Source organism: Scleropages formosus, chromosome 22 (assembly GCF_900964775.1).
Source record: "Scleropages formosus chromosome 22, fSclFor1.1, whole genome shotgun sequence".
Taxonomy (NCBI): Eukaryota; Metazoa; Chordata; class Actinopteri; order Osteoglossiformes; family Osteoglossidae; genus Scleropages; species Scleropages formosus.
In genome coordinates this window covers 24,156,445-24,182,844 of record NC_041827.1, presented here as the reverse complement: position 1 = coordinate 24,182,844, position 26,400 = coordinate 24,156,445, and the positions used below count along the sequence as shown (strand labels likewise).

Genomic DNA, 26,400 nt, shown 5'->3' with positions numbered 1-26,400 from the left:
AGGACTCATACAAAATGTTATTCTTCTACCATTTTCAGTACAGACACACACACACACAAAACAGAGGCACACGTGGCACAACAATTTTTTCATATTCATCTTTCTCACTCATTTTGGAGAATAAAAGTATTGCATGCCTTGGATCATCAGGTATTCAGGGACAGGGGACGGACTGAGCTCAGCCACGACACAAACGTGCTTTCAGTGTATCTCTCGTTTCCAGGATGGTTTCTCCGCATCGCACAGCTCGCTGGGGGCTGTTTGTAGAAGCAGCCTTTGGTACACCTCCATTTGACAGTTTAGCTGCCTTTTCCCGTTACTTCATTTAAAATTTGGAATGTTTTTGAATCATAAAACAATGCATAATTCTACCGTAAAAATAGAAATTCTCCATTAAAACAAATCATTCATTTTCACCAAACTAACTGAACAATAGACACCTTTTGGCACGTATGTTCCTCCTTCCTTCGCCCTGTTCTGCGCTGTCTGAAGCACTGCAATGAACACCCCAACACACATTTCGGTCTATTGTGCTTGGGCAATGTGGTCTAGGACCTAACAAAAGGAATGACATAATCACCCACAAATGTGACTCAGTGCAGCACAAATGCGTGAACCAAACACGCACCACGCAGAGGCCGGCATCCAGGAATTCTCCTGGCCCTTTTGCTTTCTCTGAGAAAGTCTTGGGCAGTACAAGTGCTGGCATTGCTCTGACAGCTCAGCCCCGCTCCGGCACCCCTCCTCGCGCTTGGTCACCTTAGGTTGACTACATAATGTATAGTGAAAACTTTCCATAGTTTGTATAGTTTAGCTGTAAAGACCCATAAACCGGGAAACTGTCCAGATTTACCCCCAAACATATCCACTAATCCCAGGGTTGGGGAAGACTGAAATACCTCAAACACACAGCAGTAGAAGGTATTACTACAATAAACACCTTTTCTCTTTAACTCTCTCTCTCAGTTTGTCCCACTTTTCCCCCTAAAATCCACGAGAGAAATATTCATAGTGCACTAATTCACTGTGACCCACTGCTACATTTAGTACATGTATACAGTACACCACTACTGCACCTACTACATTTGGTAGAGCACCTTCTCCCAGAGTTTGAATGAAGAACAAATTAGTAAACTGAACTCAGGTGTTGGGTCCACGTTCTCTTCTGCTGAATTCCTCGGGATTTTTGAACAAACACGAGTCTCTACAGAACCTGCCGCATCCGAAAAACACCAACAGCTAGAGCCTGTTGCTGGCTGTCCCAGGAGCTCTCAGTGAAAAACATCTTCTTCTGAGTTTTTCTTTTGCAGTTTATTCACAGCTATTTCAGTCACACCCTCTCTTGCTGTGTTCATTTTTTCACCTAAGTGAACCAGACTTTTTGTTACTGTTGGAACTCCAGTCCTTCATACTTCCTTCACAACATCTCTGGTGTGTGCATCCATAAAACCTGTGACTTCCCCCCGAACAAGCTCCTCCTAGAGCTCTCTCCAGCGATCCTGATGGACGAGCAGAGGAGGTGTTTGTGAAGGAGGTGCACGGGTTGTGTGTTCCGGGACCTTCTGAGAATGTGGCAGGGAAACACGGCGCCCCACCCGAGCGTTTGTGCACTGCTGTGATTTATGGTGGAGCACTACTGAACAGACAGTGATTCCAGAAGCGGCATCTCTGTCTCCAACTCGCTGTCCATAACTTAAACTTATAAGAGAATGACCAAAGCAAAGTTACTGAACTGTGAGGTTGACATAACAAGCAATCACCAATATGCCTGTCAGTATTAGCATGACCCGTTGCAAACCCGGCTTCAGTGCCTCAAAGTGGCGCAACAGTGGCAATGGCTGTCTGGTAGCTATGGCGGTTGGATATACTCTGTATATCCTGGCAGGTTCAACCATGCCGCATTGGTACCGGACTATCGGTCATGCAGGTGGATCGCCTTAGCAGAAGCGGGCGTATGGTCCATCCTGTAGAGGCTGGAAGCTAGCTAAACTGAAGAGGTGCAATGGCCTGCCTGCCTAGCCAGCGGGGTGGCGTCATTTTCTGGCTAAAACAGCACGAAGAAATGGGCCTCAGTACCCTGCACGTCAATCGGACCGTGCCACGGCGGCGGTACGCCATCCGAGCGACGAGAGGCCGCTAAGAATCTCAGGTTCCAAGAAGCCGCCACGGAACAGGACTAACCTTGCCATTTGCACCTACAACTGCAGGTCTTTGGCAAGGGGGAACGGATTGAACCACCTGATGGAGGAGAAGATGAAGATCAGATGCGACGTGTTGGGTCTGTGCGAGACTCGGCAGAAGAAGGAGATGAGTGCGAGGTGGGAAGATGGATGCGCTGTAAGACTAGGAAAAGCGGATGGTAGCAGATCAGTTGGGGGTGTCGGGTTCATCATAAGCAAAGAATGGACTACGAAGATCGCCTCATGCCATTTTGTGTCATCGCGTATCGGAGTGCTCAACGTGAACCTCTTGGGAAAGGCCACCCTTAAGATCATCCAGACCTACGCTCCCACCAGTGCCAGCGACGACGATGAAGTGGAAGAGTTCTATTGCCAGCTAGACATGGTGCTAGCTCGGAAATCCACTTACACCGTCGTGATGGGAGACTTCAATGCAAAGGTCGGAAAAGGGAGGCAAGGTGAAAGGTATGTTGGAAAGTTTGGAACTGGAGAAAGAAATGAAAGAGGGGAACGTTTGGTCACTATGGTAGAGGCGAGAAAAATCTACATCGGGAACAGCCTGTTCAAGAAGAACAGCGAGAAAAGATGGACCTGGATAGCCCCTAACGCTGCACATCGCAATGAGATCGACTACATCCTGGTCGACAAGCGGCGCATTCTGCAAGACGTCTCTGTCGTAACGCCATTCAACACCGGCAGCGATCACCGCCTGCTCAGGGCCAAGATCGTCATCGACAGGACAAAGGAGAAGAAGACACTGCAGCTGACGTCGAGGGAAGAACGTGTGAAGGTCTACGATGGAAAGTGACTGCAGGAAGCGATGGAGAGGAAATCCTGGTGCCGAATTGACGGAATTGACGATGATTATGACTCACTGATCGAGAAACTGAAGGAATGCTTGAGGGAGGCAAAGGAGGCGGGCCCAAGGGAGCAGAAGGGAAGAATCTCGGAAGAAACCAAAAAACTTCTCGAGAAGAGAAAGAACATGAAGAGGACTGCGGAAGATCACCTTGAATATTCCATTCTCAGCAGGGTGATACGACTGCAGCTGAAGAGAGACTTCGAAAAATACCGGATGGAAAAGCTCCTGAAGGCCGCCGAGGAAAGGAAGAGCCTCAAGAAATGTGAAAGGGGGATGGCACTCTATAAATCGGAAGTGACGAAGCTGAAGAACTCGGATGGTGCTACAGCCGATGAAAGAGGCGAGGTGGTAAAGATCTGTAAAGACTTTTACACTAAGCTTTTTAAATCTGCTGTGAAGATTGAACCACCACCGTCACTTCAAAGGAAGGAGAATGTGCCCCCCATTCTCGTAAGTGAGGTTGAAAGGGCCGTCAATTTGATGAAGAGGGAAAAAGCACCGGGGAAAGATGGCATAACATCTGAAATGCTGAAGTTGGGCGGAGAACAGCTCTGGAAAATCCTCGCCGAACGGTTCAGTCACTATCTGAACACGTGCAAGATACCATCGCAGTGGAAAGAGTCAAGAACCATCCTGCTGTATAAGAAGGGAGATAGAGAAGATCTGAAGAACTATCGTCCCATATGCCTCTTGTCCCACATCTACAAGCTGTTCACGAAGATAATCCTAACACGATTATCAGAACACTTGGATGGACAACAACCAAGGGAACAAGCAGGCTTCCGAAGAACCTACAGCACGATGGATCACATCTTCACTCTGACCCAATTGCTGGAGCGAGCGAAAGAGTACAGGCTGCCACTATGCGTCGCGTTCGTGGACTACGAGAAGGCCTTCGACAGCGTCGAGATCAACGCAGTGCTAAAGTCGTTGGAGATGCAAGGAGTCGAGGCGCAATACATCGAACTCCTACGGGAGGCGAATTCCGGATGTACCACCGACATCGCTCTGCTGTCGTCGCCGATTAGAATACCAGTCGAGAAGGGCGTCAAACAAGGAGACACCATCTCTCCGAAGCTCTTCACCACATGTCTCGAGCAGATCTTCAGAGACATCGACTGGAAGGGCGGCGTAAACATCAACGGCGAGCTACTGACCCACCTCCGTTTCGCTGACGATATCGTCCTCGTCGCCGAAACCACAGATCTACTTCAGACCATGCTAACCGAGCTAGACATCAGAAGCTCGAGAGTAGGCCTCAAAATGAACCGCATGAAGACCAAGTTCATGCGGTCAGATTACGCAACAAGGGGCCGAATAGTGGTTCAAGGCGATGAAATAGAGGAGGTGGAGGAATACGTCTACCTTGGACAAGAAGTAAATATGCGTCGAGACATGGAGAAGGAAATCTCGCGGAGAATAAGGGCCAGATGGAAAGCGTTCAACTCCATCAAGGATGTGCTCAAAGGAAAGTTGGATAAGACCACCCGCGCGAACCTCTTCAATGGCACAGTTTTACCTGCAATGTTATACGGCAGTGAAACTTGGGCCACCACGAAGAGAGAAGAGCAAAGGTTGGTAACTGCTCAAAGGGCGATGGAGAGATCTATGCTGGGAATATCACTAAGAGAACATATCCGGAGTGAGACGATCAGAGAGAAATCCGGCGTGAGGGACGTCATCAACGAGTACGAGAAGCAAAAGTTGAGATGGGCCGGACACGTTGCTCGGTTCACCGACAATCGGTGGACTCGCGCAATTGTCGAGTGGTATCCGCGTGAGCGGAAAAGGCCACGCGGAAGGCCTCCAAAACGATGGATTGACGACATAAGAAAAACGTTTGGAGCTATGTGGATGAGGAAGGCGCGATCCAGAGAGGAATGGAAAGCGTGCTGTGACCAGCGGAGTCGATTCGACGCCCGATAGTCTGGTCGGTCAAGTGATCAAGTGATTAGCATGACATCGGTTTTCATTCATTCATTCAAGCTGACACTTTTTGCCAAAGGGACTTAGTGTGTTTAGCAATTATTTACCCATTTATACAGCTGACTTACTGTTTTTTACTGGAGCAATTTTAGGGTAAGTACTTCACTGAAGGGTACCACAGCAGGGGGTAAGACTTTGCAACCTTTGACTCCAAAGGCAGCAACTCCAGCCACTACACCACCAGCTGTCCCGACATGCTCTGTTTAATAACGTACATACAGAAAGATATGAATCTGGTCAGTCTTGTATCAGCTCCTTCTGCTTCCTTGTTCTTTCCTATTTTACACAATTTTTTGTTTATGTAGATTTGCCTACAATACAATACTTTCAATGTGTTTTCTTTAAATAATTATATCTATTGTTTTGCCTAATTTTAAAGTTATGCCAGTATAAATCATTTAGTTACTTAGCAACCCCAACTAAAAGAAAATCAAAGTGAAGTGGCAAATAACAAGCATGCAACATTACATAAGCTGAGTTCCACCAGAAATATGTCCACACGTTCAGCTCTCTGGCCTAGATGTTTCAAAAGCGCCACTCTAGAGAACGCGGCCTTCGCAGTCCTCTGAGCACAGCCCCTTGGACAGGAAACCGGCATCCAGTAACCCACAGCAAACATCCTGGCAGGAAGCACAGCTTTCAATAACAGTGTGGGCTGGTGCAGCCCTGCACTGGGTGGGGGGGTCCTGGTGTCCTTGCCTCCCTTCATCGAGGACAGAGCCACCCACAGCTAACCTTTCTGCTGTTTCCAGCAGCTGGAGAGTGAGCTACCATACGGCGTTGCCCCGGTGAAGGCGACCTCGGTATGGCCTCGGGGGGAGGTGTCTGGCAGTCACGTGCGCAGATCAAGGGAAAGATGCACCGGCTCCCATTGTCCACAGGCCACATGCGTAGCTGCTTCGCACAGGAAACGGGACCAGATCTGACCGCGATGATCGACTCAGAGAGCAGGAGTGCTATGGGCACGAGGGGAAGCTCAGTCATGAGCGAAGGGTTGCACTGAGACAAGCTTCCTGAAGGCGGTCGCTTGCGGAAAATGCACCTTGTGCTCTGCAGAACTGAGGTGTGTGCGCAAAGGCAGGGCTGCTAGCACAACAAAGCTGCCATTAAGCACCTTGGTGCTTGCTGTGCTAAACGCAGTGGGGGTGAAAGCATCATACTGGAGCGTGGCCCTCGGGGAGAGCAAGCCGCCGTGCTTCTCCTGCACTGCCCTTAATGCAGCAGCCTCAGTTAATAACCCAAGATGGAAACAAGTGCTGCTCCGCCGCTAGTGGAACAACAAGTGGAACCAATGCATTTCGCGGATTTGGATAAAAAACACCCAAAGGCATGTTGCAAATACACACACACACACACTTTCAGAACTGCTTGTCCCTTACGGGGTCACAGGGAACCGGAGCCTACCCGGCAACACAGGGCATAAGGCCGGAGGGGGAGGGGACACACCCAGGACGGGACGCCAGTCCGCCGCAAGGCACCCCAAGCGGGACTCGAACCCCAGACCCACTAGAGAGCAGGACTGTGGTCCAACCCACTGCGCCACCGCACCCCTTTATGTTGCATATATTTTTTAGTATTAATAGGTGTAAATATAAAAATGTAACGTAAAAACACAGAAACGATTCTGCTGCTGTTCTGTGAAAAACAACACGTGAGAGTGGTAGCTAGTAAAGTAGCTGAAGGCACCGCCTCTGGTGTTGGAAGTCGTAGGTTCAAATCCCACCTGCTGCTGTAATACCCCTGAACGAAGGACCTAGCCTGCAATGCTCTGGCAAAAAGCGCAGCTGTATAAATAGGTGACTAATTGTAAGCTCTTTTCAGACAAAAGTATGAACTGAAAGTCATGGTGCTTTGAAAGAGATAAACAGAACTGTATTTTGACATACAGTTTTACTTTATTTTGGTCTCTATACATTTTTGGGTCAACATTTTGTAGAGCGATATCATGCAAGTTCTGCCAGTCTGGAGTAGAACCATAAAACCGTGTAAAAAAAAGCGAGCTACGTAAATTAAAGTCAGGTGGTGCAAAATGGCGTATTTCCTGACTCCAAGCATACCACAAGTAGCAGAGTATTTTTACCAGAAACAAGTGTCGAGGCTGCCTGCTCTTCCTGGAGACTTTCATGAGGGTGCCCTCCTTCACAAACACCTGCAGTGTACACACAGCAACAGGAGTACTGATTTAATTATGGATCATAAAGTAAAATGACATGGTTTCAGCCCATCTGGGCTTTGGTGTCAGGAGGAGCACAAGGAATCTGATACAACGCAGCAGCTGTGCAGGACTCTCCCTGTGTGTGCAGCCCACTGGCGTCACGTGTAGGACGCACAGCTCACCCTGCCTGGACGCAGCAGGTCCCTCTGGCCCCCCACGCTGTACTCGATGTTGACCAGGCGCAGGAGGTTCTCCTGCAGCACAAAAATGTTTACATGTTTTCTTTAATTCATAGTCAAAAAGACACACACACACACACACACTTCAGCATTTTCCTATTGCCCATAATTTACATGTGTTCTTCTACCTCTAGGTCTTGGTTTAGTTATTATATTCAGATGCTGGTTTTGAACTTTGCCAACAGAGGAATGACTAATTCTGTGTTTCCATTATGCTGACCTGAAGTGAATGGGGGGGGAGGGGGGAATAAACTGAGAAGTGTTTAAATGTGGAGCTGGTCTTTCCAGGAAATTGAACAGGAGTGCTAGAGATAGAGGGACCCTGTCTGTGCGGGAGGTGGCGAAGGCGTGAAGGCGTGCCCTGGTGCTCCCTCTCACACTTGTGCCTGCCCTTTGTCATTTAGCAAGACGGTATAGAGTCTCAGCGAGGAGGGCTTCGTCTGTTCATTGTGCAACCACACTCATGAAAACACACACAGATGCCCCAGGACACTGACAAATACTGATGTTTTTTTCAATAAATATATTTCAGTGAAAAACTACCTGAATCCCGCAGTCTCATAAAACTAGCACCTCCCTGGACAAAGCCATCCACAAACAAATACAGATGTGTGGTACACGTCTTCTGCGTAGTGCTTCAAAAAGAAATTAGCTCCAGCGTAACGAGGATTTTCTGCGTGCGTACAGGTTACAAACACTCGGAAACCAAACGCACAAACGTACTTCTGCAAACACACTGGCCAGTGCCCTGTTCAACAGAAGGGCCCTGCGAAACCTGCCAACGCACAGCGGTAAGAGTTTGACCCAGACGTGTCTCTCTAAAGACCCGCAGATGGAAAACTTACCCCCTGCCTCAGGCTGTCGTTGGCCTGATCTGCCACGTCTGAGACGATCACCAAGGCAGCTGGCAACCGTGAAGAGATCAGAAAGAAACTGAATGAACACACACAACTGAAAATGGGCACATGAAGACAGCAATATACACACAATCAACTACAGGAGGAAAGCAGAGCACCTGTGTTGGGAGGACAGCCACATATCATAGAGAGAGACTAACACACAGGTGTGTGCTGTGACATGCTGAATAGCAGCGCAGACAATAGTACCTTGTGTGTCTTCATATTCTTGTGAATCTGGAGAGAGGTTGTTTAAGTAATCTATAAAAAGATGAAAACATAGACATATAGACATAGTATCTAATTCACGAGAAGTACATAACTGCTCAGTCTCAGTCTGAAATGGTATACCATCCTAGCATGACCCTAACTTTGCTCACACTTGAAGGCACAGATACAGTGTAAGCCGAAACAGCTTCACACCCCTAACCCATGAAACAAGCGTATGAGTAAATGTTGGTACCTCGCAACTCCCCTGGCACACAGACACACACACACACACACACACACACACACACACACACACACACACGCACACCTTGACACACGGGTGCACATTCCATACCTGTGAGCAACATGCGGTACTGCAGAACACGGATGATGACCTGCAGAAGCTGGTGTTTCATTGGGACGTTCCCTCCCACAGGACTCTGGTGCTACAAGGGTAAAAACATCACATAAACAGAGAGTCACTTTCACCATGTTCTAGGCTAACAACAAAGATGTAGTAAAGTACTACAGTGAAAGGATACGCCAGTGTGAGAGAAGGAAAGTCTGCTTTGAAACAGCAGCAGACATGGAATGTGAGACATTTCTTTGGCCATTAGCTGGGTTCATACTCAGTGAGAAGAAACATACAGGTGGAACACAGGTGAACACGAAGCAGGGAAGGTATGAAGAGAAGCTGACAACGTCGCAAGGGCTTCCTCGTACACCATACAGGGGCAAGAGAGAACAGAAACACTGAACAGTGGAAGAAATCAATCAGGAACTAATTGACTCTGACAGGCTCTTATTCATATTGTCACAGTAGAGCCTGGAGCTATGAGTCCAACTCCAATCTGCAGTTCTCCACCGCGAGATAATTGGATCAGCGCTAACGGCCTATTGCACTGTAGCCGCCCTAATTCAATAGAGTTTAGAGCTGTTCATAATCAAGGGTGCTTCAGGAGTGTGAGATTGTGCCCCACAGCAGGGTGCGTTTCATTCGTCAGCATCATCTCTAGTGGAATAACCTCTGGGCTTTAAAGACAATGACGAGCGCACACGGAGGACGGCTCTCGCGCAAGGTGGCCGTGGCCTTGAGTTCCTCGGTTGAGGACAAATATGCACATTCAGGCCCATGACGCAGGAGGGAAACGCTCTCGCAGGACTCGTTCGGGCCACAAAGGGCACGCTACAATGCCCGGAACGAGACCCGGCAGCAGGTTTGAAATGAAGAAATGAATACTTGTCATCAGTTTCAATGCTGCAGCCATGGTGCTCTTGCAGCAGAAAGCTGTGGAATTTTTATGGAGAACCTCAGCATTTGCATAGCCCTATCTCCTCTTACTGTCCTCTCACCTTTTCCATTATGGGGGAAAACAGTAGTGACGTTTCCTCCTTGCTTGGCCTTTCTTTAACACTATGCTTCCTGTTTGGGTCCCTCAGAGGTTCCTCCTCAGAAAAAATACACTTCTCGATTCATTGGGAGAAATCAAGGATTGCAAAAGGCTGTTCACGAGAAACACGGAAACACCTGATGACTCCCGAAAGCACTCCTAGCTAAGGGTGTGTTTCTGGATGCTGTATCCGATAAATACGGGACGACTGATTGCGGTAACACAAGTGGGTCCTTCTCCCAATTCTCCGAGTCTGCGGTGCCAGGTGTTTCGACGTGCCTGTCAAAGCGCTTGACAAATATTCATATCCAAACACGTTGACGTTAGTCCAGATTGTATTTCAGGGTCGCGAGGTGGAATTGCATTTCGTCAAGTGTAAACTGTGAAAAGTCAAGTACGTCAAAACACCTCTTTACAACAGAGCCTCTTTCTCGTACGGCCTATTTCGGAAAATCCCTCAGTTTTTCTATCCCCATCGCAGTCACTTCACACTACTAATCAATATTTAGGATGCTCTGCAATACTACTGCAGTGCAAAAGCCACTTTTTGGAGAAGGGTGTCGCCGCACGTGACACAATCACCACAAATCAATGGCGCGGTGACAGACACCATGATGGACAGGTTGCGGAGATCTAAAAGCTTCCCCGCCTCTTCCACACGAGACTCTGTCTCCCTCTTCCTCCTGTTTTCCTCATAACTGCATTGCACGGAGTTTTTAAAGAAACTTGTGAACCCAGAGACACATACACATAAAGCCTTCTTCGGAGCTGCTGGAACAGCTTGAGCCGTTTATAAACGGTACCATAACCGCAGCGGAGGCTGAGGCGACGTTAATCCTATCAAGTGACACGATCGAGCTGAACAGACGCTTCATCACTGTCATCACCAACTCCGTGATGAAATACGTCCTGGTAACTGTGCTGCTCATCTGCCTCACGTGTGGAACATTCTGCTGCCATACTCTGTGCATTGGGGCTGTACATCATTACACAGCTGGGTTGTGCACGACGAAAACCACGCGCAGTGCGCGCTGCATCTTTTTTGTGCCATTACCTATACAGAGCACGCGTGCCAACCTTGTGAGCATTAATGTGGCACATTAATAAAGCATAAATGGACGCCAGGTTGCCCTGTGAAAACACCCACAGGTTGCGTTTCAGGCACATTTAAAGGAGCAATTACATTTGTAACTGGTTATCAATAATTTGTTATTAAATGATTTATCTGACATCTTTATTCTAAAGTGACTGGCAATGTTAGATACACTACATTTGCATTTATTTACATTTACATTTATTCATTTAGCAGATGCTTTTTTCCAAAGCAATACACATCTCATAGAAGAACACAATTTGTGCATTACATCAGGAGAAAGAGACGTAGCTGCAGACTCTTAAGTACTACACTGACTCAGTCATTTTTTACTGTAGAAGAAGGGAGTTCCAAGTGGGAACTTTACTCAACAGCACTACAGCAGAAAGAAGAAGGGATGTGAACACATGTGCAACTTACACGTTTCAAGGCAAGTGCTGTAGCCACTACGCTACCTGCTGTCCCTATACAGTGACACATCGCAGCACCGGGGTGTGAACCTGGGACCTCTTGTTCTGCAGGCAAACAGTTTAGCACCGAGACAAACCCTCTGCAACAGCTAAATTTCCTTATTTATGGAACTAACATGAAGACATAGTGGAAGTGTTTACTGCAACCCACTGACACTCTCAGTAAGTGTTTGCCCCGACACAGGGTTGCACTGGTCCACAACCCATCCTTGTCACACCCTCCATCTCAGCGAAATGAGGCGCACCTGCAGTTTATCAGAGGATGAACACGTAAAAGGAAAGCGCGGAGCAAACACAAGCGCGGAACCGTGTTCAGCCTGGCCTCTCGCTCGCACTTCTTGTTATCGATCTCCTGACCTTCCCGCTCCTCGGTTACGACTTCCTGGTTTGCCACGACTTCTTGTCTGTTTTCCTGGACAACGACTCTCGGATTTACCCTTCGGATTTTGTTCACAGATCGGTGACCCTTTTGCCTGTTTTTCCTGACCATGTCTACTGGATCGTCCCTCGACTCCACTTCCCGTGCTTCGCGCTTGGGTCCGACGCATCCGCGCCGGGCGGACATCATGACGATCCTGGACGCACAGCATGCCAAGCCAGGCAGGGTCCAGTGTGGACAACTGCCCATCACAGGGTTATTGTTCTCTATTTCTTTTCAAAAAGTACTTTTTTTACAGTGGGAACACTGTGAGTTTGCAATGCTTAATAGGAAAAAAGAGTTAAGTTCTCCCGATGCTTCCCCTTGTGTCCATGTCCTGGTAGCAAATAGAAAAAGTTTTGTAATAATGTGTTCTGGGCATCAAACCCAACATAAATTAGTAAGAAGCTGCTTCTGTGTTGTCTCTGGTTTGTCTCTCACATACGAATGTGAGTACAGCGACACGTGCAGACTTTTATGGAAGCAGTTTTAAGACATCCTCTGAGCAGTTGACCATCGCGGTGGCCACCACCGGACATGCTGGTGAATTTGATGAAGTGGTACAACAACGGACAATTTATATGAAAACATTCTTCAGGTCGCATCGCTGATGATGTTTCCGTCTCCTCAATGCTTGATGCAAAATTCAGGAACAGACACATCACTCCTTGAACAACAGCGTAAAGGCAGCAATCTGGCAAGACCTTTCATTCAGTTTTTTTAATGAAGTCACCAAAAGGCACAGCAGTACATGGGGCATTTCAATGGTTGCGAAACGATTCCTGCATCCGCTTTCCAAGAAGTTGTGAAGCAATCGTTCATCTGCTACTGTTTCAAGGCAACAGACTTAGCTTTGACTATTTTTGGGGACCGTTCAGTGTCTCACACTGAAGGATCTATCCCTCTTGTCAAAACCAAAGGAATTCCAGTCAGGGCAGGTGCTTATGAATATTCATAAGCATAAAGACAGTGAGGCTGTCAGCCATGTGTTTGTTTCAGAGTCTAATCAAAATTGATATGTGTAGGATCCTTGTAGCAACCAATCATTCAGAATCAAAATACGTTCCAGGCCTTCCTGCTCATGTATATTAATGAGCGGAGCAATAGAGAGTGATCTTTGCCAGCAGCTCCAGGGCGGCATCCTCAGCAGCTCCAAGAGGGACCACAGGTCGCGCTATGGAAATTGAACTGCCTCTGTGAGGATCTCTGAGAACAATCACGTTACTTGTGTCCTGTTAATGCTGCAGCCGGGCCTAGCAGTGCCTGACCATCAAGGCTCTTTGAGAAACGGTTACAGATTGTCTAGGCATTTTTTCATAACGATAATCCTAGTGCCCCAAAGAGTCTCGTGATTTATCAACTGGCATGTATTGTATGGAGTAAGCAGATGAGATTTTAAAAAAATGCTGTGCTGTCTTCAGGGCTACTCTATTTGCCACACATCTCTCCTTCCCCCAGATCACCGTGGGAGATGATCCATCCAGATATGGAGACCTGGTATGATGTGCTCACCCCAGTCCACTTTCCAATAAACGTATCCAAAGACAACGACAACATCTGCAGTGGGGGAGGGGGTCATATGACACAGAGCGCGGCATTTTTTACAGAGATGCTAAAATCAAAAGGGGACACAGCGACAGGCGCAATCACAAAGTGAACCCCTAAGGAATAGTAAGGAAGCAACCAAGTACTGGCCAAGCTTGGATCTCACCTATTGGGAAAAGGGCAAGATGATATGAAAAATAAGGTAAATGTCCTCTGATGTCTCACACCACAGATCACATGAAATTCAGTTCTGGGTGACCTGCAAGCTTTGACAAGTAATAGAATACTCTCCTTACCTCAGCTGTTAGTAAACTAACATCCTTTTATAGCAAGAGACCCATTTACCGTACAGACCCTCATTTTCCTTTAACCAGAACTAAATCACGTCCTGAATCAAGGATGTCAGTGGTCTTTTGATGTTTTCTCCAATAGGATCGTACAATTAATCTTTATTGTTAGCAGTTTGAGATAATGACTGTTTGCAACAAGTCTGTGTGCTCTTGCATATGTACTGCCTTGAATATGCCTGCGTACAATATCACACGGTGGACACAACGACAGCAGGCTATAAAACCCAGCCATAAAATAAGGATGACAACAAGAATCTCTCATTCTGTGTCAATGTTGTTAATTATTACCCAAATTCCCTGTGTTCAGAGACAGGCTACATTGAAATTCAATGTCTAGCTTGTTCTAGAAGTGGGCAGTTCTCAGGTGGTGCAAAATTCAAGAAACAAAGTCTGTGATTAAAAATGTTGCCTGTTCAAATCCCTGACTGGAAAATTCTGTTTTTAATGTTCTTAGACTGTATTGTATGAACCATAAGGATATACACATGAATTCTACACTGCATGGCTTTGTTATATTTTTTCACGAATTTGACGGATGATTCATGTTAAAATAATCCTTATATACATTAATAAAATAAATAAAGTACTTAATTACCTTTTCATGTTGCACTGTAATTTTTACTGTCATTTATAAATCTATTGTCTTCTGCCTTTCCTTTTCACTGCCTCCAGAAAGCTTACTGCTTCACTTCCTAGCATTTTAAATAAAAAGTAACGTGAAGGGAATCACAAATGAAAAGTTTCGTGAACAAAAGACAATATCTGCTAGACACCCAAACAATGACAGATACAAGTGTGTTGCGCAGCGCGGCCAGCCGATGTTCTCAAATAGTAGACAGAGCAGTCATTGGAATGTTGGGACTCAAAAATAATAATATGAGATTGATGGGATGGTCGTTGTTAATTCCTGGCAGTTGTAGGTTGCCTATTTTGTAAATTGGGAAGTACCTGTATATATGAAGAGTTCTTCTGAATGACCTCAGTAATTTTCAAGCTGTGGAAGTGGGGAAAAAGGAAGTAACTGCTGTACTATAACAACCAAAGCCAAATATTTTGAGTGTAAACACAGACTGCCAGAGCAGCGAAATAGGCAGAATGACACATATTAACACGGGTCTCCAGCTCAGATTGCCTGGATATGCTGGAACAGAGACTTGATTTCTTTTTTCTCCGCATCTCAGGTGGCCTAGACTCTGGTGCCCTGGTCTTTGTCATTCTTTTCTTCTCTAGGTTGGCCTCCACTGGGTGTGACCTTTTAGAGTCGAGCTCTGAAGGTCCCCCTGCACACCACTGCAGGATAGGGTATAAGCAACCCAAAGACAAGTGCTATATCCATTGTTTGGTACCCACAATGCAATGCTCACAATGCAATGCAGGATTTGCATACTTTACAACGATACTCATCTTAGACGATCTTCACAAAAACTCCAAATGGCAAGTCTGTGCTGTCAGTCAGAATTTGTCCCCGTTCTTCAAGCAGTGAACTAACTAGAGGAAGCTGTCAGCTGTTTCCACATTAGCTGGACTGAAAGATGCTGGATGAGACTGAAAACTGGATCATTAAAAAATCAAAACACTGCACAGGCCACCATTATCCAGCAGTAAAAATCCAGTACTTTGAAGTATGAATGTTTTTCATCCATAAACAACAAAAACCTACCGCAATTCCTGTGAAATATGAAACCCAGAAAGATATCCAGTACATACCTCAAACTGGCGGACAATGGAGGAGAAGGCAGGCGAACGCTTGCGGCAATCTTCCAGCAGGGCCATGTTTCGGTCGTACTGATTCACGTAAGTTGTGAAGACGGAAAATTCTGCGCGCCGTGACAGAATCACGTCAGTGATTCTCGGGCTCTCCTCCCTAACAAAAAAGGGCACATATGACAGGTACATTGTGGAGATCATTTTGTGTATTGAGTTACTTCATTGTTTTTAACAGCAATAAACTGAGGTCAAATAAAAGCCTGAAATGAACGAATGTGTGTGTGTCTACTTGCATAGTTCTCTACAGGATGCGTTTGTGTATGTGTCTGACTCTGTCTGCTTGCGTGTGCGCGTAAGTATGTACTGTACGTGCTTGTAGGCGTCTTTATATGTGTGTTTCTCCTCTCACCAATGTGCTATGCGGTCCTCCAGCTCAGCAGCCATGTCACAGTGGAGACGGTACACCTCGGGCAACTGGCTCAGGATCTCCCTCACACAGTCTTCTTCCAGGGCCGGCTGACCGTCTTCCTCCTGCGCCTCTCTTACCGCTGCCCTGAAGCCCTGGTGGGGAGGGATGACTGATCAGTGCTCGGGTCCCAGTTTATGACATACACAAGCAGCTTTTTAACAGAGAGGCAACCATCAACTCTTCATCTGTTCTCCACCCCCCACCTGCCCATCATTCCCATCCTGGAATTATCGACTTCCTGTCTACATCAGACGCGGAGTGTCAGAAAAGTGCTTTGAACCCAGATTACAACCACAGGAACCTTCATGGCTTTATGGTGAAGGGAAGGGACTGTGGCCAAAGCACAGTAATCCACATTCATCTATGTGTGCAGGACCTCAGGGACCAGAGAGCTGTTTCTGTGTTCCAGCTTCACACCCCTGGGTCTATAGTATTCACACAAACTTTGCAGTGTGTTAAGCTGTAGACTACAGAGCAGTTGGATTGAACGTCAACCTAAGAACCTGGAAGCAGAACATTCCAATCCCTGGTAAAGCACTGCTACGCTCCCCTTGGGAAAGGGGCTTCATCTCAACTCTCTCAAGAGTCACTTTACAAACGTGCTAGAAACACAGAGAGAGGTCTAGCGAAGGGGACCGTTCATCATATTCGCATCTGCTGCACATGGAAGTCTCTTCAGGGACAGCTCTAATAATAAGATAATCCTGTGACATTCTGGCACAGCACTTTAAATTGCTCGCTGCTTTCCAATTTAATCTGAGCTACCAGTTATCACCAAACCAGCAGATCACCACAGCTCCTCCATGGGTTTTGGGTTCAGTCACATTTTTCCAGTGTGAAAAGTCCAAGGAGGATTTGGCCACAAAATCAATGTCCTGTTTACATAAACATTGCCTTAAGAGTACTGCTGGAGAGGAAAGATAGCATGAATGGGCTGTTTTTGAAGAATCTGTTTTTCTTGGCTGATCCCTCAGTGTAGAAAATAGGTGAAGTCATAGTTCATAAGAGCAGCAGAGCACTCTCTGCAGCACTGACAGGTTGTCAGTAAGTTCTGTTTCTCTGAAGGGTGCCAGGAGGGCTGAGATTTCAGGGCGTCCTTGTAGTACTACTGACTTTGAGGAACCCTGGGCCCTCTATTCCACTGAAAGCAGCTCTGCCTTATTTTTGTGGACGGGGATGGGAAGCCTCTGTGTTTTGTTATCCCTTGTTAAACAATAGAACAATAGTATGGGTGTTTTTGTTCTGACCCTCTCAGCGGTGCGCAGGACGGAGGGTGTGTGTGACCTGGAATCTGTGGATGATTACAGAAATACACACAGAGCAAAAATACAAGTCTTGCCTTTTATTCACCACAAATTTGCAGAAGCCTTACTCACATCTGGGATGTCGTGGCTGGAGGAAGATACTTTCACTCCAAACAGACCAGCTAAGAACGATGGACTGGACATAAATGCTCTGCAAACTCAGCTTGGCAAGGGCATCAGTAAAGTGAATGAATAATACAGTGATGGTAGTCGTAAAAAGGAAAAGCATTCTGCTTGGTTGTTCAGCTTTTACCAAGATCCCCTCAAAATTACCCCTTCATTATTAAACATTAAAGAGCTCTCATTTACTGCAGTGGCAGCAACCAATACTATAATTAAGAGAAGCATATTAGTATTAATGCGGTGTTAATATTAAAGGAACCCGACCTTCCACCGTGACACAGGTGCACTGGTATCTCCTGTGATGATATGGAACAAACATTTTCCAAATTATCAGCAGGAAAAAATGCAGCTTTATGTCTAGCAAATAGGTTTGACGTGTTACAAACACAGGCTAGTACAGACATTGCTTGTGAAATGTTACTGAGATGCTGTTGAGAAATGTGAAATGTTATTGAGATGCGTATGTATTTTTCAAACAGTTGTATTCCTGTTTTGCAGACCACCTGATCCATGGTGCACTATGGTGAGAGTACTTATGTCTGTCACCTCCTGATGTGTTTTGGAAGCCAAGCAGCATCTAGTCCTGCAGACAGCTGCACCTCCTGGATGTCTAAAGCAGTAGCACAGGTCACTTCAGCTATGCTTACACTTCACAGATGGCAACCTACTGTATGCTGCATACTAATAATGTGAAGAATAATGACAAGTAAGATATACATGAGCATTAAAGCTACTGGAGCCTTGCAATGATGTGGGTACTTCATGCCCTACTGCCCTAACAAGTCTAACCCAAAGAGATGTCTGCAGGCGACCAAAGAAGTTAAGCCAGTGATTTCACAACTGTCATGCAGATGAATGATAGATGTTTGCACTCTGTACTCAGCCCACAATTTCTGGTCTTCCCCTAAATTGCACATAGACCTTAACTAAAAATTTCAGGGCCCTTCTTTAAACTCAGTGACATTTACGTTTCTGTCTTTGTGCGTCAACAGGAATTGTTTGCAATTATGACAGTGTAATCAGCTATGCCATTTCTTCATATATATTTTAGACAAATACCAAAAAACCTTTGTTAAATGTAGCTTGGCTTCTACCAATAATAAATGGAAATGATAGTGAACAATGATATTCCTAATGTAGACCAAAACAAAAAGTTTCGCTCTGAGAGCGGAGGCCCTTCTAATATTAGAGATCAGTGGGAAGGGCAGGCTTTCTTGTGCCAAGTTTTTTTTCCACTGGATTGCATTCTCAAACATTTTTTTTTTTTAAATTGAACAATGCTGCTGTGAGGAATTAGAGCTTTGCACCACCTCTGATAAGTGCCTGGACCTTTATGTGACCTTTCCCCATACAAGTCCTGTATTTGGGCATTACCTAGAACTCGGCATTGTACTAATGCGGCCACGCACGGCAGAAGGTTAGCCAAACAAAGGTCAACCATGTACGCTTGACGTCACTAAGTGACGGCTCTCCCAGGAGTGACCTCGTCACTTGGAGGAAGTGCACTTCACTGGATCAACACTGATAAACGTGAGTTGCACCTCGGCTGGGCAGGGCCTCGCACTCCTCCATAGATCAGAAGGAGAACCTGCCCAGAGATAGCAGGGCGGCACACTGCTGACACGGAGGAGGTGATGTCATACATGGTACTGCCAGACTCGTGTCTCGTGCTGTCATTCTGCATGTGAATTCAGGACATAAAATGTGAAAAACCTCAGGCAGTCCTGGAACTCTTGTGATCACTCATCATATTTCATCGAAATAAATGATGCAAAACGAAGCTAAAACAAAGTGTACAAGCACTTAATAACCATGCGATGTATCAGAATTTGCTCAATCATGTTCTGCTGTAAATGTTATAACAGAGAAGAGGAAAAAGGTGAAAACTGATACCACATCACACAACAAGGCAACCTCACACACTGATTTCCTGAGACAATGTGACAGTCTCACACAGATGCTCATTAAACAAATAGCTAGTGTGGATCAATACTACCAATAAAGAACACCAAAACTGCTCAGCAGAGTAAAAGAAGATGTAAAAAAAAATCATTGCCTTCTGACTAATAATAACTTTGTACATGGCTTGGTAATGGAACTTAATTAACACACACTACATAAGACACTGAAGTCCACATAGAAATTACATTTCTGTGTACTGGCTCTAATAAGCTCTTAGGCTTGTCATTATTACATGTTGTACAAATCACGTGGTCTGAAATTCCCCCAAATAAAGATGTTAATTACAATACTGAAAAAAATCTGATATAAAGAAGAGGAAACTAAAGTTAACCAAAAAACAGTAAAGCAAACAGAATTCAGTAACAAAACAGTGCAGTTATGAAATGTACTAAGTGGAAAAAATTGAAAAATATTGTATACAAGAAGATTTGCAGATGATGATAAAGGCTGCACTGGTGAAGCACTGTCAGCATCAATGCAGATATGCTGAAACTGAAGAGATGATCTGGCAGACAAAGATTATCTAAGCAAATGAGAGGTAATGAAGAAAACTGAAATGCTGGAGATAAAAGACAAAGTTGACATGAAATAGCAAGGAGGAATAATAAAGGAGGGTTAATAACACAGCTTGAGCTTTAGAGATCCACTATGGACCGTGAGAGGATGCACTGTTTGATTCAGTCCCTCATGGGGGAAAGGAATGAACAGTCGTGATGAGGGCTTTAGTAATATGGTTAAGGGGAAGTTTCTGCCAACGCAGGTATCTTTGTTTGCGACAAGGCAGGAGTGCAGGCTGTGAGGGTTGACTGGTCTGCTGATACTGTAGGACAGGAAGCAGTAAAAATGCTGTATGTAATGACCAGCATCCAGTGACTATGTACACGTCACTGAGATTTACACACACACACACACACCCACACAGAGAACATGGGGGGGGGACGTAATACTCAAGACCACTCAGCAACCCAGTGTGTGAAGTACTGCTGCAGGTAGTTTAACAATCTCCCCCCTTCACTTCTTGCCACCACAAATGCCAAGCTGAAGAACTCAGTCCCTGGCAGCTGAGGAGCAACAGTACATTTCCAGTTCCACCCATGTGCTGTATTCCCCCCATCCTCATTAAGGGCACATTCACCAAGCCTTGCCCCCTTCTACCTTCACTGGGCGATCGCATCAGATATGGCCTAGGGAACACTGCAGTGTATGAGCTATGAGACCTGTTCACAGTCTTGGTGGAGGCAGAGGGGGGCAAAAACATGTGAGCTTGAATTGGTGTGAATAACAATCAGAAGATCCAGATGAGTCCCAGGAACCCGATCCCTGTTATGGCCCAGAGAGCTGTCCAAGGTCTCTGGGCTGTGCTGTGCTACGAGTCTGTGATGAGCTGAGTCCCACCGGTGCTCAAGACTCAACAGGACACTGTCTTCTCGAACAGTGTCAGTCACCAAAGAGATCATGTCCTTCACAAAAAAGTCACATCACTTTATGTCCAGCCAATAATAGTGGACATATTTTATGCTACTTGATACAAATCAGAAAGGAATTTTGTCGGGGTTTAGCCTGCGATACACTGACGTACTCGGCTGCACGCAATGCCAACTCCCAGGTGTAGTGCTGTTGACAAAGCTGTAGTACAATCAGTGCACTAACATAATACACATATGATCAGTCCTGCGCATCAGCTCAAAAAGGAACGTGCTGCACTGTGGACAATTTGACAAGAGCACAAAGCAGACACAATCAAGCATGAAGCTGACAAAATCAAAGGAGTGCTACAGTTATTTCCCAATCGGTTCTTCCATTTTGCAGATGGGCAGGAAGCTTCTGGACCACTTACCTCATGTAGCAATCTAAGTCCCCTCACATGCCTGTAAAAACAGAAGGGAAACTTTCAATGCATTCAGTGCAGAATTCCTTCCAAGAAGAATACAGCAAGTGACATTCAGAAATGAAAAGTGAGAAAGAAAAAATATTTAAGGAAATGTTTCCTAAATCCAGCATACAGTGCCGTGAGAAAGTATTTGCCCCCTCCCTGATTTTTTTTTTTTTTTTTTTTTGCATATTTGTCACAGTTAAATGATTGAGATCATCAAACAAATTTTAATATTACACAACGATAACCCGAGTAAATACAAAATGCAGTTTTTAAATGATGATTTCATTTACCTACCTGTCCCCATGTGAAAAAGTAATTGCCCCCCCCCCCCGTTAAATTATGAAAGAACTGTAATTAACCACATTTTTTGGAAAGCTGAGTTAAATTTCACTTGCCAAACCCAGGCCTGATTACTGCCAGACCTGTTGAATCAAAAAAACACTTAAACAGAACCTGTCTGACAAAGTGAAGCACATCTCAAAAAGTAACACATCATGCCACAATCTAAAGAAATTCAAGGACAGATGAGAAACAAAGTAATTGACATGTATCAGTCTGGAAAGGGTTACAAAGCCATTTCTAAGGCTTTGGGACTCTAGCGAACCATGGTGAGAGCCATTATTCACAAATGGAGAAAACTTGGAACAGTGGTGAACCGTCCCAGGAGTGGTCGGCCTACCAAAATTACTCCAAGAGCGCAACGACGACTCATCCAGGAGGTCATAAAAGAACCCAGAACAACATCTAAAGAACTGCAGGCCTCACTCGCCTCAGTTAAGGTCAGTGTTCATGATTCAACAATAAGAAAGAGACTGGGCAAAAATAGTATCCATGGGAGAGTTCCAAGGTGAAAGCCACTGCTGACCAAAAAGAACACAAAGGCTCGTCTCACATTTGCCAAAAAACATCTTGATTATCGCCAAGTCCCCATCAGTTTGTGACCTCAAGCTCAAGCGCACTTGGGTTATGCAGCAGGACAATGATCCGAAACACACCAGCAAGTCCACCTCTGAATGGCTCAAAAAAAACAAAATTAAGGTTCTGGAGTGGCCTAGTCAAAGTTCGGACTTAAATCCGATTGAGATGCTGTGGCATGACCTTAAACAGGCCGTTCATGCTCGAAAACCCTCCAATGTGGCTGAATTAAAACAATTCTGCAGAGAAGAGTGGGCCAAAATTGCTCCACAGCGATGTGAAAGACTCATTGCCAGTTATCGCAAACGCTTGATTGCAGTTGTTGCCGCCAAGGGTGGCACAACCAGTTATTAGGTTTAGGGGCCAATTACTTTTTCACATAGGGCCAGGTAGGTTTGGACAGCTTTTTCCCTTAATAAATGAAATTATCATTTAAAAACTGCATTTTGTATTTACTCGGGTTATCTTTATGTAATCTTAAAATTTGTTTGATGATCTCAATTATTTAACTGTGACAAATATGCAAAAAAAAAAAAATATCAGGGAGGGGGCAAATACTTTTTCACGGCACTGTATCTTTATTATCAAAAACATCATTTTGATTATTGGTATTAAATAATTATAAAATATATAATTAATTATTAGATAAATTACACACACACACATTTTCTGAACCGCTTGTCCCATACGGGGTCACGGGGAACCGAAGCCTAACCCGGCAACACAGGGCGGAAGGCCAGAGGGGGAGGGGACACACCCAGGACGGGACGCCAGTCCGTCGCAAAGCACCCCAAGCGGGACTCGAATCCCAGACCCACTGGAGAGCAGGACCCGGTCCAACCCACTGCGCCACCGCACCCCCATTAGATAAATTATTAATTATTAAATAATTATTTAGTGCTTACGGACAAAAACCCTATTTTAAATGTGTAATAATAAGATAAGATAAGAGAAAACTTCATTCATCTTGAAGGAAATTCTTAATGACACATGTATCGCGATGTTTGAGTAATACTTTGCAAAAAAGCACACACTAACAGCTACTTACAGTTTTTCTGAGTCCACAAGCTGTTTCGCAATGTAATATGCTCTGGATCGGCCATCAATCTGCGTCACATAAATGAGCACAATAAAAAATTTAATTGTGAGCATAAATCTGTGTGTGGTACAGCAAGGAGTGGGGGATAAGAGGTACACCTTTCTGAGTTCTGAGAAAAAAATGGATTCTCTCTTGTCCAAATAAGATTGATTATTTCTTGTTACAGAGCACCAGGAAGACAAAGAGAAACATAAATGGCAGGTTTTATATGAGTGCTTTAAATTCTGCTGAATTTCAACACAGAGTATCAGTGGCCTATTTTTATACTACTTTCATACATCATAGGTTTTTAATGACATCATGGTCAGTTGGCTCGGGGGAAAATGTTCATTCCATGTAAATATGTGCAGGTCTATAATTCTGCAATCCTTGGAATACTCTTAATATACAGTAAATTTTCAATAATTAGTTGTGTGAACATTAGCATGCAAACACTGAAACACTGAAAATTTAAAAATGAGCAAAAGCAGCAGTTGTCTGGTCTCACAGTGACTGGAAGATAATCTAAATAATACATCAAGTAATTGTGTAAGGTCTCACCGAAGAGCCAGTACAAATTTTTGGACATATTTTCAGAACCTTTTGTTGTCCTTGTTTCTCGGTTTGACTCACATGTCTATCAAAGCCGTGGTCTACACACCCATCTTCCTCCTCTGAGGTCCGCCCATGGTCTTCCTCACCTGCCACCTCACCTGCAATCCCCGATGTAGGGCATACTTTGTACGGCTCTGTGTAGGCACTACAGCCGTGGAGAGAGAGAGAGAGAATTTGATGAGGCAAAGAAACACTGGTCAAAGGTTTGAAAAACTCCTTACATCATTACAGACCAATGCGTTTGCTCACACACACACACACACACAAATGTACAACTTCTGGAGAAGTATTCAAGAAACCCCTACCAAAGAATGCTATAAGTAGCTAACTGACCACAGCAAAGACGAAACAAAAAACTTCCAACAAAAAGTTAAAGGAGAAAAAAAAACACTGGGCTCCAAGTGCCAGTGGCTGCCCAGCCTCCTGGGCATGAATACGAACATGATCTGCGTTTTATAATTCTGCCTTGGTCCTACATCCAAAGCATCGTGTATTGCATGTACTGTAGTGCTACAGCTTTACTTCTTCCCTAAAGTACTACAAGCACAGTACACTGCTGAAGGCCACAACACTAGAGAGGCCGAGGTTAAAGAAAAACAAGAAAGGCACAAATGAGTTCTTCACTGCTTTGGAAGATGAGAGACACAAATGGGTGCACATGCAGGGATGAGAGCAGTAGCTGTCGGCGGGGGATTGTTGAGTGTGACACACCATTCATCCCGATGTCTTCAGCCGCCCTCTCTGCCCAGGAGACACGAAGAAAGTGCCATGTGGCTTTACTAATCTCCGACAGCTACTGTGTGCCAGAGGTCAAAGGGACACCAAGCCAGGCAACATGCTGGCAGGAGAGCGCTAATAGTTCACATGGCCTCGTTGTCCACGGCGAGACCCTAAACCAAACTCCTTCCTCCATGGCCTCGAGGCGCCAATCGGTGTCTCATGCTGGAAAATTCTACAAAGCACTACACAGCAAATTTCCTAGCAGACTCAGTTAGCGGGTGGCACGGTGGCACAGTGAGTAGTGTGGGATGTGAGTTCGATCCCCGCTCAGTCTGTGTCTGTGTGGAGTTTGCATGTTCTCCCGTGTCTGCGTGGGTTTCCTACCACAGTCCAAAAATGTGTTGTGCAGGTGAACTGGTGACTCTAAATCACCCATAGTGTGTGAGTGCCAAAGAGTTTTTGTGTTTCACTGATGTATGGATGAGTAACTCACTGTAAGTAGTGTATCTACTAGCGTAAGAGACCTTGGTGAATAAGATGTGGACTCATTAGAAGTCACTTTGGAGAAAAGCGTCTTAAATGAAGCAACGTCCTCCATGACGTTCAGCTCTTTGAACTTTCCGCATATTGTCTCTGATGGACTGTGTGTTACCAGGAACTCGGGAGGCGATCCCCTCCTGCTGTCCAACATCCATCCTCTGCACCTTTGTGGCAAAAGGCTACAAACTTCATGTGTCTCCTTTTTCCAAACCAGGCTGTCAAAACCACCTTCCTCTTAGAAACCTGCGACCCCACTTCCTGTGGCTTTCCGGTACTTTTCGTGTTTTTAAATGTTATGGTTTTGGAAGCAGGCGGCAGGATCTTCCAGCAGGTAGCGCTACTGCTGCACAGCTTTTCTTTTGGTTCCAAGATCCCCTCTTCCCTGAGCCGACAACAGCTGATTTCCTCAGTGAAGTTAAACACCAGATAAAGAAAAAAAACCCATAAATTATTATAAAATGTTAAGCTATTAAAACTGCCAAGTGGTTAACTAGAGACTGAATGCTACATCTCTCACAAATATGTTCAATGGTCCCTTGCTCACTGTCATACAATTTTAAGCTTTGCACCATAATTTTTCCAGCAAAAATAACTATCAGAATAAAGTTTAAGATGTTCAAGCATTACCACTAATGTAGCACAATTATGAGGACCCGCTCCTTCTGTGACCATTACATTTTATTACACCCTTGAGCTAAATTTACCATGGCAAATTACAAAGGACATAACATGATTTTTTTAACAAGGCTATTTGTTCCTATTGCCAAAGCATTGTTGAGGCTTGTAATCTGCAATTCAATAAAGCTTAATATTGGACATTAAAGTATTCTTTACAGGCAAAAGAGAGAGACAGAAATAATTCTGTTGGCTGTAATATTCTTACATGAAAAAGGATGATACAAATAGGTTCATTTACTCTGATATGGGCTTCATTCAGTCTGACCCCAAGAACAATGTGAAGGAGGTTACGGAAAAAATGATAAGAAAAAGACAGAAAGGAAGAACTCCTTTAAACATTCCTGCATCCTTTGTGAAAAACACCTTGCGTTCATCCTTGAAAAACATACTACAGTTTAGGGCAATGAACACAATTTTGTTCAGAATGATTTCTCAGTGGGTTACACGAGCATCACTTTTCGCCACTTGTTCGTACAGATAGTGAAGTGGCTCTCTAGAAATGCTGCTATGGACTGGACCGTGGCAGCCGCCCTGCTGGACCCATATGACCCACCCCTATTCTACTGCACCATATGAGCTCATTCTGACATCCACAGCTTATCTTATCCCAGCTCCTCC

At 45.1% G+C, this 26,400-nt stretch overlaps 1 protein-coding gene across 2 annotated transcripts in view; it reads right to left on the bottom strand.

Annotated features, from left to right (window-relative positions):
- Window positions 1–26,400, bottom strand: part of LOC108923413 (FYVE, RhoGEF and PH domain-containing protein 5-like) — a 48,730-nt gene that overhangs the window by 9,320 nt on the left and 13,010 nt on the right. For both annotated transcript variants that reach the window (XM_018734124.2, XM_029247815.1), the window contains exons 3-12: window positions 23,863–23,989; window positions 23,200–23,258; window positions 21,198–21,228; window positions 15,912–16,063; window positions 15,503–15,659; window positions 8,884–8,974; window positions 8,529–8,579; window positions 8,268–8,326; window positions 7,366–7,437; window positions 7,109–7,177 (exon numbers count right to left, since the gene is read on the bottom strand). In XM_018734124.2, coding sequence (XP_018589640.2) covers window positions 7,109–7,177; window positions 7,366–7,437; window positions 8,268–8,326; window positions 8,529–8,579; window positions 8,884–8,974; window positions 15,503–15,659; window positions 15,912–16,063; window positions 21,198–21,228; window positions 23,200–23,258; window positions 23,863–23,989 — 868 coding nt within the window. The remainder of the gene's footprint in view (window positions 1–7,108; window positions 7,178–7,365; window positions 7,438–8,267; window positions 8,327–8,528; window positions 8,580–8,883; window positions 8,975–15,502; window positions 15,660–15,911; window positions 16,064–21,197; window positions 21,229–23,199; window positions 23,259–23,862; window positions 23,990–26,400) is intronic.